Below are 14,456 nucleotides of genomic sequence, written 5' to 3' on the forward strand. Positions count from 1 at the left end.
TCCATGAATTATTTATTATTTGCATATTCACTTTTATTGTATTTATTTATTTTGACTGATGCAGGTATAAATAGGGGACCCTATCCATCTGATAGGCAACACCGACATGAATTACAAGAACAAAATCAATAAATAGCAGTTGAATTTTCACAACAACCAGCACAGCTAGTATGCGATGTATCGTATGGCACTATTGAGACTTTGAAATAAAATAAAGTCCCTGTGTTAAGAAACTTTCAGTATAAGGGTTGGCTCCTGCAGCCCCTATTCACCTGAATAGCCCCATAGCGTTCAGGGGAACTAAACACTTCAATAAGATTGCATTCTCTGTTGAACGGACACTACAGGGACACTGGGGGAAGATTCATCCCATTGTGGGGAAGGAGGAGAAACGGGAGAGGGCTAGACCAGTAGGGAGAGTTGTGTGCACTTTTTGTTTGTTTGTGCAGTTAGAGTTACAGATACTTCAAGATGACTTAAGGGCTCTGGATTTAAAAAAAATTGTTACCCCAGGAATGACAGTAGAGAGCCCTCTAATGTCTTACAGGTCAAATTAAATTTGGTTAGTACCTTTTTCTACTTCTTTTAGCACACTTCTGGGGTGCTCCACAGGTTACAGCTATCATGCCTGTAGGCGTAGGTGGAGTTTGACTTCTGTATTTGCGGGGTGCAGAGGGCTTAATATGTACAGCTCTGACTTTTGAATTTACTGAATATTCATGGTACATAAATTACAATGCATTTGAAATCATAAATACGGTTTACATTTATTATTTAATCACCTTCCATTTTTTGTTTTGTTTTAATTTTTTGACATGTTTACCAGCTACCACTAAACAGAATCAAGCACTTTCATGTGACTATGAATCATGTCTCACTAGTTTGAAAGATACATAAACATTGGCTTAATATAGAAATAGATAAGTCTCTACACATTCATTTGATATGCTGACAAACAGATATTTCCAGTGCTGTGGGAAGAGTGTGAGCAGCTGGGCCAGACACCCAACAACCCAAGTGTGTTGTGGGCTTGGGAAGGCTCCCAAATGTTTAGGCTATTATTGAAATATTTAAATGAATAAAACCAATGAGGAGTCCGGTGGCACCTTAAAGACTAACAAATTTATTTGGGCATAAGCTTTCGTGGGTAAACCCCACCTCTCACACACACATGAAAGCTTATGCCAAATAAGGTACCACTGGACTCCTTGTTGTTTTTGTGGATACAGACTAATGTGGCTGCCCCTCTGATATTTAAATGAATAGTTGTTATGATAAGATGTTATATGTAATAATAAGGATTGAGTTTTCAATACCACTGAGCATTAGAGCTGGATGGGAAATTTTCCCATCCCAAATCAGGCCAAAAAGCTGAAATCTCAACAAAAAATTGTAAACCAAAAATCTGAAAAAAATAAAAAAATCCAGTTTGGGGGCAATTGAATTGCTTCGTTTTGATCATGTCAAAAATCTTTGTTTCGATTTCAACCTTTTTTCTTCTCTTTTTACAATTTTAACTTTAAATTAACTTTCATTTAGAAACCAAAAATCATTAAGAACCAAAAAAACCTTCATTTTGAAACTATCAAAACACGGTATTTCAACAATTTTGATTTTTTTCTGAACAGAAAACTCATTGAAACTGACTCTTTCCTGCAAAAAGTTTTGGTTTTGGTGAACTGGTATTTTCCAACAAATATTTATTCGAAAAAACCTCGACCAACTCTACCCTCCTCAGCATTGGCCTCGCTTTGCTCCTTTTCAAGTCAATGAGGAAAAGTATTCAGCATTGGCTTAACTCTGTTCTCATTGATGTTTAGTGCTGAGTACTTTGAAAATCCTGCCCTAAATGGCTGGTCACATTTTATGCTCTTAGTAAAGATGCTCTGACAGGACGTCTCCAGGATGTTCATAGTCCTTAGCATTGCCTTTCATTGATGTTGTGAACTGCTGAACTATGTAATTAATTGACAGTACTACAAGAGTGCATGTGTTTGTGACTTTCCTCCTGCATGCTCATTTTCCTATCATTCCATAGCCCGGAGTTGAGCACAGGAGAATGGTGTGACTTTGTTTTATTCTTGAATTGCAGTTTCATTAGTAACAGAATAGTTTACAACACTTGTGCTGTAGTGTTGACTACATTAATATCATGTCTAGGGTCATGTTTACACCACAGAAACTGCCATCTTAGACATCATTGTTTCAATGCTAACTAGGTTCAACAGCAGAGAGGGAGTTCTATGTTTGACACCTGATGCCTATTGAAGTTAGTGGCAAAGCTCCCATTGACTTCATTGATTTTAGTGGTGCAAGATTAGGGCACTGATGTTTTCTCTTGAGTTGCAGCTTAAGTCTGTCCACTTTTGCCTTAGCTTCTAGTTCCTGCAATCAAAGATATGCCATTCTTTGTTCATGTTCAAACTGCTGCTTGTTTTCTGCCTTCTGCATTCATAGAATCATAAAATATTAGGGTTGGAAGAGACCTCAGGAGGTCATCTAGTTCAATCCCCTGCTCAAAGTATGACCAACACCAACTAAATCATCCCAGCCAGGGCTTTGTCAAGATGGGCCTTAAAAACCTGTAAGGATGAAGATTCCACCACCTCCCTAGGTAACCCATTCCAGTGCTTCACCACCCTCCTAGTGAAATAGTGTTTCATAATATCCAACTTAGACCTCCCCCCACTGCAACTTGAGATCATTGCTTCTTGTTCTGTCATCTGCTACCACTGAGAACAGCCGAGCTCCATCCTCTTTAGAACCTCCCTTCAGGTGGTTGAAGGCTGCTATCAAATCCCCCCTCATTCTTCTCTTCTGGAGACTAAATAACCCTAGTTCCCTCAGCCTCTCCTTGTAAGCCATGTGTCCCAGCGCCCTAATCATTTTCGTTGCCTCCGCTGGACTCTCTTCAATTTGTCCACATCCCGTCTGTAGTGGGGAGACCAAAACTGGACACAATACTCCAGGTGTGGCCTCACCAGTGCCAAATAGAGGGGAATAATCACTTCTCTCAATCTGCTGTAGATCAATTGCCTTCTGATCACTGGCCACTGATCTTTAACCTTTAAAACTCTCAATATCATATTTCAAATTTTGAATACTGTGGGGTTCTGATCCAAAGCTTAATTGACTTGGTTCTGTGGATCCTAGCCAGACTACGCCACTGTAACCATGCCTTTGTCAGCAGTGGTCAGTTTCTGTAATATAAACAATACCCACAGTATGCGGTAAGGCATGCAAGTTTTTTTTTAAAGTAAAAAAAAAAAAACCTGAATATACTTTCCCTATGAAAGAGATTGTGCAAGCAATGCCTACAAACTAAAAAGTTCTGTGAAAGTAGAAGTGTGGTGGCAGGTTTGTTCAGTTTTTGTTTTTCTTAGGAATCCACAATGAATGTGAAACTCAAACATGAATGAGAAAATATCATGAATGCTGAGAATGAGAATCAAAATCTACAATGTGAATGTGACAATGACAGTTTTATTAAGAATGAGGAAAAGCTAAACTTACTCATTTCTCATGGCATCTTGATATCTGACATGGTCATTGAAGGACTTCACGAAGTAATCAGTGATATTTCAACTTGAAATACACTGCTGCTAGGACAAATTTCCTATTACTCACATGAGAAGTCTGTTTGCAGTGTTGTTGTAGCCATGTTGGTCCCAGGATATTAGAGAGACAAGGTGGGTAAAGTATTATCTTTTATTGGACTAACTTCTGTTGGTGAATGAGACATGCTTGCACAGAGCTCTTCTGAAAAAAAAAACCTTTCCCAGATCTGAAGAAGACAAGCTCTGTGTAGCTCAAAAGCTTGTTTTTCATGAACAGAAGTTGATCCCGCAAAAGATATTACCTCTCCTACCTTGTCTTAGTGTAAAGATTGTCATTGGTGCAAACCTAAGGGGCTTTTTCCAGGAGGCAAAGGACAGGCTTGTAGTTGATGCTCTTGACTGGGATGCAGTAAAGCTGGGTTCAATTCTCAGCTCTACCACAAACTTCTTGGGCAACCTGGGGTGTGTCACTCAGTCTCCCTCAGTTCCATATCTCAAGGTGGGTGTAATGCTATGTACTTCATCTATCTTGTTTGTTTACATTGTTAGTGCTTTAGAGCAAGGACTTCAGCTTGGTGTGGTTTTGTACAGGGCCCAACAGCATGGGGCTCCAATCTCAGTGAGCTGCTAAATGCTACTGTAATACAAATATAAATAATAATGGGACACAGAATAAAGTCTGAGGTGCTTCTCACACATATACCATGAGAGACCAACAAAAGCAGGAGTATGTTGAATTAGGGATGTTCAGCTCTCACTCAAATGATTGCTTTTTTGTGATCCATGATTGTTCTTTGCGTACGATATAAAAATATCATGCTATGTGGAGTGGTGTGCTGTAGGAGATAGGAAGCACTTAGCAGAAAATTCAGTGTTTGATCAGTGCCTTTTATATTCAACTCTTGCTGGAGTGTCACTTTTGATATGATTCTTTTTTTTTTCTTGCCATACTCCAGCTATGCTTCAGCTGGTTGTGTGCATGCTTCATTTATACATCTGTCTTTCTTTCATTGCATGTTGGTTCCTCCCAAACTTCAGCGCACAGGCAATTTACTGCAAGAAAAAAATTGTATTTTCTGCAAGAAGAAGCATAATGTTCCCAGAGGGGATAAACTGTTAATGAAAAAAAAATGGTATACTGCATGTTCATAAATTTAGATGCAACCATACACAGAATTCACAAGAGGAGAAAACCAGCAAAAGAAGACCTGCACCCAGGGCCAGGCTGGCCCATTATTAATAACTCCTTTCCCTAATCAGATAGGCAGTAATTGTGGGAGGGGACGGTTCTCCTCATGTGGCCACAATGGTTATTGTACTTCCCTGATGGTCACATGCCTGTGAAAGTTTCACCTAACTTTGGATATCCTGTTCTCTCCTCTCCCCCCTCCCCCAGGAGTTTGCCTGGCTGTGCTCCAAGTGGTGCTTGGGGGAGTGAGAGTGCTCAGTTATGGAAGGGAGACCCGGCTGCCCTCCCCTCCCACTGCACACTGAGGGGACTCGGCTGCTGTGGGCAGATACCGGGCGCATTGCTGCTGAGGGAGGAGTGACTGGCAGGTTCCCACAGCTGCCTCCTTCCCTCCCCTTTTCTGTGCAAACTGTGTCCCTCCCCGGTGAACTGACCACAGCAGCCACAGCCCCAGTGCAGAAAGATGCTCTGCAGCCAGCATAAGCCTCCTGCTGCCTGCGCTGGGACTGGTATACAGGCAATATCCGTACAAGTCCCCTCCCCCTTCCACCTCTACCTGTAGGTTCTTAGCGGGGGGTCATGGCTACCTTCCCTTTCTTTATGTTCAGATGGGAGAACGAGTGCCAAAACTTCTTTCTGTTGTAAACATAGAGTCATGGCGTAGAAAAAGTTGAGAATATCTGCTGTAGGGGGTGTTTCAGTTCTTTTTTTTAACCTGTTGTACCCTGGGATATGATTTGATTTAAGGGTTTCCTAAGAGGTGGCCTTTGTGTGATGCAAAGCCTGAGGCTACAGACCCTCCCATTTGAGGGAAATAGAAATTACAAGATAATCCCAGGGTTTGTTGTTTTTTGGGGGGGCGGGGAGGAGGTTAAAGTAACCCTCCGACCAGGGCTGGCTCCAGGCACCAACCGACCAAGCACGTGTTTGGGGCGGCACCTTGGAAGGGGCGGCCAATCTTGGGGTGGCGGGGGGGCTTGGGTTTTTTTGTTTTTTTGGTTCGGTGGGGCGGCGCTCAAGGTTTTTTGTTTGTTTGTTTGTTTTTGTTTCAGCGGTGCGGCACTGGGGGGGGCGGGGGCTTCGGCGGCGTGGTGCTGGGGGGGTGGGGGCTTCGGTGGCGCGGCGCTCGGGGGGGGCGGGGGGTTGGGCAGCATGGCGCTCGGGGCGGGGCGGTGTTACGGCAGGGCAGCACTCTTTTTTTCTGCCTGGGGCGGCAAAAAAGTTGGAGCTGGCCCTGCCTCCGACTCCTGTGCTTGTGCTGAGAGACTGGAAAACAGATGTAAACTTACTGCAAAGGGTAAAAGGAACAAGCAGTGGGCTCCCTTGGAATGAAGGTCCTAAAGACATTCTCTCTCTCTCTCTCTCTCTCTCTCACACACACACACACACACACACACACACACACACACACACACTTATTAAAGTGAGTTACATTTAGTTAAGTTTTGGGGTGTCCTGTGCCTAGTGGTGTGAAGAGTGGAAGGAGGGTAGATGGTGGGTGAGGGGGAATTATGTCGCAGGCCTGCCAAAATATTCAAAGGTCAGCTTTTCTTATAGTTGGGGGGAGGTATAGCTCAGTGGTTTGAGCAGTGGCCTGCTAAACCCAGGGTTGTGAGTTCAATCCTTGAGGGGGCCACTTAAGGTTCTGGGGCAAAAATAGTACTTGGTCCTGCTAGTGAAGACAGGGGGCTGGACTTGATGACCTTCAAGGTCCCTTCCAGTTCTAGAAGATAGGATATCTCCATTTAATTTAAAAGTTATCAATGTTGAGGACAGAAAAGTAAACTTTTTTCTTCCTGGCAATTGCTTCTGTATGGCATTTGATATAAAAGAGGAGCAAAAAGGATCATTGGAATGCATGGCAGAACATTTCCATTTCCCTAGTATGTTACTTTGATTTATAATAGCATGATCAACCATTTTCAGTAATTTCAAATGAAGGGGGGGTGGCCTATAAGGAGATAAGAGGTATCCCCAGCTTGAGGGCTTGAAGGCGGGGGAGGAGGGGGTTAAGTTTGATTTGTCAGGAACTGTATTTCCATTTTGTCATTGAACTGGCTCTCTTGCTTAGTTTGTCCCTCTTTTATCTCATTATTATGCCCGGCTTTGCATGTGCTGCATGGGTATAATGCATCCTCAGTTTAATAAGGGAAGCTTTGAGCTGTGCACAGTACCATTACAATGTCAACATTCAGAATTACGGATGCTCCATGGGAATATGAGTGTTCTTGACAGATGTGGTTCCACTGGTATGGGGGTGAGGCAGATTTAATTCCAGTGCTTTCCTTGTCAGTCCCTCCTGACCCAGGATCAGATGGCAGGGTCTGTAGGGGAGGTTGGGGGGTGCAATGTTGTGAAGACGCCCGCCCTTTTGAAATTCAGCAGCAGCAGCAGAAACAGGCTCATTTTCTCATTCACTTTGCAGGGAAGAGTGAAAGAGGACCCTGTGCTGAGGTGGCCAACAGAATGGGGGTAAGTCATCTTGCAAAGAGGAAATAATGTGGGCATGAAATAAAGAGCTATTTTACAGGGTTACAGAAAACAAGTTGTAAAAGAAGAAAAAATAAATCCCTCCAGTGTCTCCATGGAGCTTCGTTATTTTGAATGTTGACTTTTTAAAAACACAGCTCTAGCCACACTTTAAAACTGGGGGTTTTCAAAAGAGCAGCTAATGGAAGTCACACTGCTAACCTTTTGACAGTCAGTTTGAGAATACACCATTTGACATTTTGATTTGCTGTGACATAGGATTGGTCCTATTTTATTATTTCATAGTCCTCAGATACTCACAATAAAATAGATATACGCTTTGAATTTATTTTTTATTAGTTTCTGGTGGAAGTTATTGTTTTCATGTATATTTTCTTTACTGGTGTCTCTCAAGGTAGGACTTTTAATCGGTAGCAAGTAATCAAAGACTTAGTTCCAAACTGAAAGACTTCCTAACGTCCTGCATCCACCAGAAGACCAGCATGACCGTGGTGAGGGAATAATGTGAGCACCTAGGGCCTTAGCATCCCCAGAAATTCCATGCCTTTTGGTGTCCAAACATAAGGGACCCCAGATAATGCCCTCTACTCTGTCCCATGGGACAGCTACGAATGCTCTGGAATGGGGAGTATCTGCCTCCCAAGTGCCTGACTCCTCCCCTGGGAGTAGTGAGACATGAGTTCCATACCACACAGTGTGGGAGAAGTAAGAGTGGTGCTGAAGGTCCAATGCTGCCAGTTCCCTGCCTGACCAAGGTCTCAGTGAGGAGGAACCTGGCTGGGTCCTTCTTCACCAACCCCCTAGTGCAACTGCTGATGCTCTGAGCTGAGAGATCTGTACTTCCTGAGAGAGTGAGGTGATCACTGGGCTCGGCTCCATTTGAGGCACTGGGAGCCTAGAATAGAATTCTGTGACGAGACAGGCGCTATGATAGGAAGAGTACAAATTCAGCCTTGTGGGTCTGAATGCCCATATCTTTGAACCTATATTTCTTTCTTCTGTGAGTTCTTACCATTCAGTGTTTTCTTTCGATTTGTTGCTGTGTGGCTCAAACAGCAGGGTTTAACCCGTGGTTTTGGGGTGTTTTTGTTTCTATTGACAATACTCTGCATGTTTCCCTCACCTGCCTAATAACAAAGAGATCTTGGACCACTAATTTTCTAGCCTTTTGTTGTTGACGTTGTGATAGCCTGTTTGGATGGAAGTCAAGCTAGGTTAAGAAACCGGGTAATTGACAATGTATTACTTTATATTGATTTGTGACTCCTGTGTATTTTTTCAAGGATAGAAGCAGCAGAATAATTTTTCTGTGTGCTTTATTTCTCTTTTCAGTGTATTGCATGCATTTTCCTACTTGTGACACTAAGGCAAGTCCATGTGTTTCTTCATAGTTTCCATTTTATGTATGTAGTAGCCATGGAACCAAAACAAAATGTTGACACTCCATAAAATATGTGACAGGCTGATCTGAGCAGTGATAGATCCAGCATGAGACTCTTCATGCTACAGTCAAGTTCAAATATCTGTCTTGCATCGTTTATTTAAAAACAGAAATGACTATAAAAATGTCATGCCCTTTTAAGGCCCGTAAGCCCATGGTAAGACATAAAAGCCCAGCTTCATATATTGTTCAGGCTGAGAGAACATGAGAAACTCCCAGGGCCCACATTTAAGGTGGCCAGTGATTTTGTATACCCAACTTTAGGCACCTTAACCCTAAATTTCAGAGATGCCAAGTACCCATATCATCCATTAACTTCTCCTGGAGTGCTGAGAACTTGTGAAAATCAGAACCAAATTGGGCACCCAAAATCAGTGACCATTCTTTGGCCCAGATTTTCCTCCAGCCTTATCCCTTCCACAATCCCATTGCCACAGGTTTACAGAATATTATATGCTTCTCAGGGAATCAGCAGCCTGCTACCAACATGGATCATCAACATTTCTGTGCCTGATGATCAGAGGGTTACTTGGGTTTACAGTTTGTGTAAAGGAAAAATATAATATGTGAACAGAAAAATTAGCCATTACTTGCAGTATGTGAAGTAAAAGATTGTTGTAGATATTTCATAGAGGTGGTTGGGGGAATTTTCCATTGAAATTATTTTTGATGGAACATTTTTCACTGGTAAAAGTTGATTTTTGCCACACACACACACACACAAAAAAAAATCAATTTTTCTGATGGAACATTGAAATGTTTATTTTGTTTATTTCAGGTTGCCCTGAATCATAATATTTTTATTTGTCGGACCAAATTGAAACTTTTAGTTTCAGACTAGTTTCATGTTAATCTGTATTTTCCTGAGCTCCTGCAGTGCATTATAGACATATAATCCAGCCGGGAACTCCTCCCCATAGAGAAGATCTGGTGTATGACATACATGAACAAATACAGCTTCGATGAGGCATCACAGCAACTCGGGGGAGCACAGATCAATGTTAAACTGAAAGGAAACATTTCAATCCAGGAATGTCAAAACATTTCACATCGATCAGGGATGTCTAAATGAAACATTTCAACATTTCAAAAACAAAATTTTTCAGAACTTCCCTTCTGCTGGCGGAGAAAGGAGAACATTTTCACTTTTTGACATGATTTCGGATGAAAACAAATTTTCAAACATTGAAATTTCCTGCGGGACAGAAATTCCAATTTGCAACTGAATCTAACATTTCATTTTTGTTGCTTTGTAATTTTTGACTAATGTACTTAGTAGATTGTCTTCAATAATGTGTACTTGCCGATAATTAAGCTAACTAGCTGAAGGTGGTTGTGCTGCTGAAATTGGCTGACACTCTAGGTCTGCTTCATTCCTGATGTAAATCAATTGACTTCAATGGGGTTAACACCAGGGGTGAATTAGGGTCAATATCTTATGCTAGTGTGTTCTGAGATTTGGACAAAAACAGTCTATTTTTCTCTTTTAGGGAGGGTGCAATTAGGTATGTATAATAAAATAGTAACCACACCAGTCTTTCAGGATATGGATTAGAGTACAGGCCTCTGACAAAAATGTGAGATCATTCCATCAGTTGAGTACAAAGACATGGTAGGTGAGTGTGGGAGTGAAAGAAGTGGAATTATTGGGAGAATAAATGAATGAATGTGTGAGAATGAATGAGTCAGTGAATGTGGGTGAATTATGAAACAATGAGTGTGAGAATAATTGGATGGGTGGGGAAGGAAGGAGGAGAGAGTGAAGGAATAGGAGGGAAAGTGGGATGGGAAAGGGAGGAGCAAGATACCAGGAACAAAGCAAGCCAAAGGGAGAAAGTGAAAAGCCAACACAGAGATAACTGAAGAAAAAAAATCTAGAATTACTGCAGAAAGAGCGGCAGCTAGTAAAAAGTAGGGCTTCCTCAGTAGGTGTGAGAGAGAGTAGACAGGTGAGGGGGAGAAAAATGAGGAATTGAGGGGGAAGAGGGAGGGCAGGGGTGTGGGTGGGGACCAGAGGAAAGTGGGGAGGACAAGAGGGATAGGGAGACACAAGCAGAAGGGAGAGGAAGAATGGCCATCTGTCTAAAGCCCTGAATCAGAGATCTGGGGTCTGTTCCTGGCTCTGCCACTGACTTCCGTGAGCTCATGGGCAAATCCCTTAGTTTCCCTGTGCCCTAGGATCTCCGTTGTAAAGTGGGGACAATACCACAACTGTGTTCTAAAATCAGTCCATGAATGTTCCTGAGAGGCTCGGTTATTATTGTGATGGGGTCAGGAAGGTACCTACTGAGATAGAAAACAATAAAATGGGAGAAAATTAGAGAGCAGTGAAATGTCATTAAGAGAAAAAGAAGAGACAAAAATAGCAGGAAATTATGCAACCACTTTTTCTTCAAACTTCACCACCCAGCAGCCTCCATGCTCAACTCCACCAAGCTGCACCACTTCAGAGGACCGCTACCAAGCAGCACCAGCCCCCAGCCACCTTATTTGAGCTGAACCCCACAAAATGGTTGAAAAATTAACCCAGGACCAAACCCTTTACACTCAAAGCATGATGAGATATGATAGGTTAGGGATGATGTTTGGCTGTTTTGTGGACCTTGGACTGAAATAATTAGAGAGGCAACCTAGTTTACAGTATCAGAGGGGTAGCCATGTTAGTCTGAATCTGTAAAAAGCAACAGAGGGTCCTGTGGCACCTTTGAGACTAACAGAAGTATTGGGAGCATAAGCTTTCGTGGGTAAGAACCTCACTTCTTCAGATGCAAGTAATCTAGTAACCTAGTTTAAAGGCATTCATTCGCACCATATTCCTGTAATTTTCTAAGGATTATCCCATGCTATCCAAAGCCCTCCAAAATCTATCTCTAATGTTATTTGCATTTCAGAGTAGCAGCCGTGTTAGTCTGTATCCGCAAAAAGAAGAACAGGAGTACTTGTGGCACCTTAGTCTCTAAGGTGCCACAAGTACTCCTGTTATTTGCATTGTTGTTATTATCATATCGGTCCCAGAATATTAGAGAGACAAGGTAGGTGAGGTAATACCTTTCATCACCAGAAGCTAGTCCAATAAAAGATATTGCCTCGCTAATGTTTAATCTTTAATATTATGTTTGTTGGGGATATTAACATGTATAAATATTTGTATGAAATTATGTTGATAAATGAAAACAAATAGGAATTTAGCTTCATTTGCCTGTAGGAGGTCAGGTTCCTATGTACCGATATGCTGATGAAAACTTGTCCATGAATTTTAGGATGTTTCAGTAGTTTTACAAAATAATCCAATTCTTCATAATAGTAACCTATAAAAATAGCAAATGCCTGTCCATGGAAAAATCAGTGTTTCTAATTCCTTTTACTAATCCCTCTATTATATTTGTAATTGCATAACAATGTTGAATTTTTTAATACAGAAGATGGCTATTTTCATTTACAAAGAAAACACAATCTTATTGTATCAATGGTTTTACTGACAATGTAATAAGTCTTTCCTTAAGAAGTAATATGCCTGTCTTCTAAATCATGTGAGGTTAAAAAATATTTTTCCCAACCTGTTCAACTATCTTTTTTTTAATAGAGGCATTTGCTAAATGAACAGCCTTCCCTCAAATAATAAGGAAGAAAAAAACCCATGGAAAAATTAAAAAACAAAACATCCTTTCCACTAATTTCTGTTGTACAGTCATTATCTACAGTGTCATCAGAATCAGCAATGCATAGCTTTATACTCAGGAAATTTTCTTTAGATGATGACTGGTGCTAAGAGGTTACTAAGTTGTATGATAGAAATAAAATTGGATTTTCAAACTGTGTACTCCATTGAAAGTTGCATTTGAAAACAATTTATTCCCATCAGGTTTCATTATTATGAAATAGTTTTACAACTTTAAATACAATTTCAATGTTCTGATGTTCTGATGACTTGTCATAACTTTGAAGTTTTAAGAATAATCATTAGCAAGTCAAGAAATTTAAAATTAACATTATCCTTAACCATAAAAAAAAGTATGGAAAAGCATAGGCAAGGTCACTTCCGACATCCTGTGCTCATTCCTTCTCACCTCCTGAAATCAGTTAAGATACAGTGCACAAAACTGTGGCGTCTGACCTATCACCTATGTAATATAGCTACATTTACCACAGTAGGCTAGTAAGCATTTTTATCCCTATTTTACAGATAGGGAAAATGAGAAACAGGAAGCCTTAGTGACTATGTGGCAGTCAGTGTGGTTTAGTTGATTAGGCATTGGATCAAGGTGAAGTAATTTTCAATCCCTTGATTTAAAAAAAAAATGTTTGATTTAAATTAGGCTGAGACGTAAATCTAATGTGAACATTTGGGTTATTGTTATTTTAGATTAAAACTTATAATGAACTAAATTATAAATTCCATTCCTGTTCACTTCTGGTAGGGTATCTTCTTTGAATTTTATAAAACTGCTGTAGGCAAAACAGAGCATTGGAAATTAAGATCCAATTCTTACAGATATTTAAGCAAATATGTAACTTTATTCACATGAATAAAACCCATTAATTTCAGTGGATCTACTTGTACTTATGCATTTGTAGCATCGGGGCTACAATTGTATTTTTATTAAAACTTAGAGGCATAAAATCTTTGTCATTTCACAACAATACCACTTCACTAGCAATAAAAAGTTATTTAGATTTTCAGTACATTAACTAAATCATTGTGAACTCCTATACACATGGGCCAACATTTGCAAAAATAGTAGCCTAAAGTTAGACTCCTAAACTCCATGATTAAACACCTAAAGATGGGATTTTTCAAAAGCATGTGAGTAATTTAAGATTAGAAATCCAACTGGCTTCAAACTGCAAACCCCTTTGGAGAAACATAATGTAGAAGCATTTCAGCATTCTTGACTTGTGCAATATATCAGAAGCTGGTTTTGGCTGCAAATGTAGTACAGACTATTTGCTGAGCAATTTTGTGTTTGAGTTTGTGATGTTCTCACAGTAAGGATGTTAATCAGGCCGTGGACATGTCTCTTTCAGCATAGATGAGCATTTAAGTATGAAACTTCTTGGTAGAAAAATACAAAATCTGAAGTGTTGCTAACAATTAGGAAATTAGTTTTTAAAAAGTGCAAAACATCCACTTTATTAATTTAATACTATAAAATGTGAAGAAAGTAAAGAATTAGCAATGTAAAAAATCATGATATAAATAAAGTGGTTTTTTTTTAAATCAATATATTTATCCGCCCTACATTTGACTGAGATACAGGAGACCTGGTATCTAATACTGTATGTAATTCTGTTTTATAACATGAATGAGACTGTATTCATTGTTGTGGTCCTACTTTTGGAATCTTAGGGTTTTGTGACTTTATAGCCAAACTGTCTTAAGCTGGATTAAGAAGCCAAAACTATTGATTGTTTCTGAAACTGAAAAGACACACCATTGCCGCCTCCCATGCCCTCATATGGCAGGTAGCCCTGAGATGACATTATAATCACAGAATTTAGTATGGGAGCAGGGGAAGTTTTCAAGTATTACCTCTAAAATTGGGTGCCTGTGTCAATATTCAGGCTTTTTTGCACTGACGTCTGCATATAACTTCAGGCATCTATGTTTAGAAAGTTGGGCCAGTAGTGATTTCAGAGTTAGTGAAGGCACTTCTCAAGCCTTCACACAAATATATGGTTTATGTATCTTAAGGTCTCAATTGTGTGACAGTTATGTCAGTTGCTAATAACTTAACTGATAAGAGTAATCTCTTTGACTTCAATTGACTACCCCTTTGTA

General features: G+C 40.4%; 1 protein-coding gene across 5 annotated transcripts in view; it reads left to right on the top strand.

Annotated features, from left to right (window-relative positions):
- PLD5 (phospholipase D family member 5) overlaps positions 1-14,456 on the top strand; it is a 254,942-nt gene that overhangs the window by 173,764 nt on the left and 66,722 nt on the right. The window contains exons 5-6 of one of the 5 annotated variants that reach the window (XM_054021547.1): positions 7,172-7,218; position 7,277. The exons of the other annotated variants lie outside the window; for them this stretch is intronic. Of the exons in view, the coding sequence (XP_053877522.1) occupies positions 7,172-7,218; position 7,277 (48 nt within the window). The remainder of the gene's footprint in view (positions 1-7,171; positions 7,219-7,276; positions 7,278-14,456) is intronic. 5 annotated transcript variants of the gene reach the window in all.

The sequence above is a fragment of the Malaclemys terrapin genome, chromosome 3 (genome assembly GCF_027887155.1).
Source record: "Malaclemys terrapin pileata isolate rMalTer1 chromosome 3, rMalTer1.hap1, whole genome shotgun sequence".
In the NCBI taxonomy this organism is placed as follows: Eukaryota; Metazoa; Chordata; order Testudines; family Emydidae; genus Malaclemys; species Malaclemys terrapin.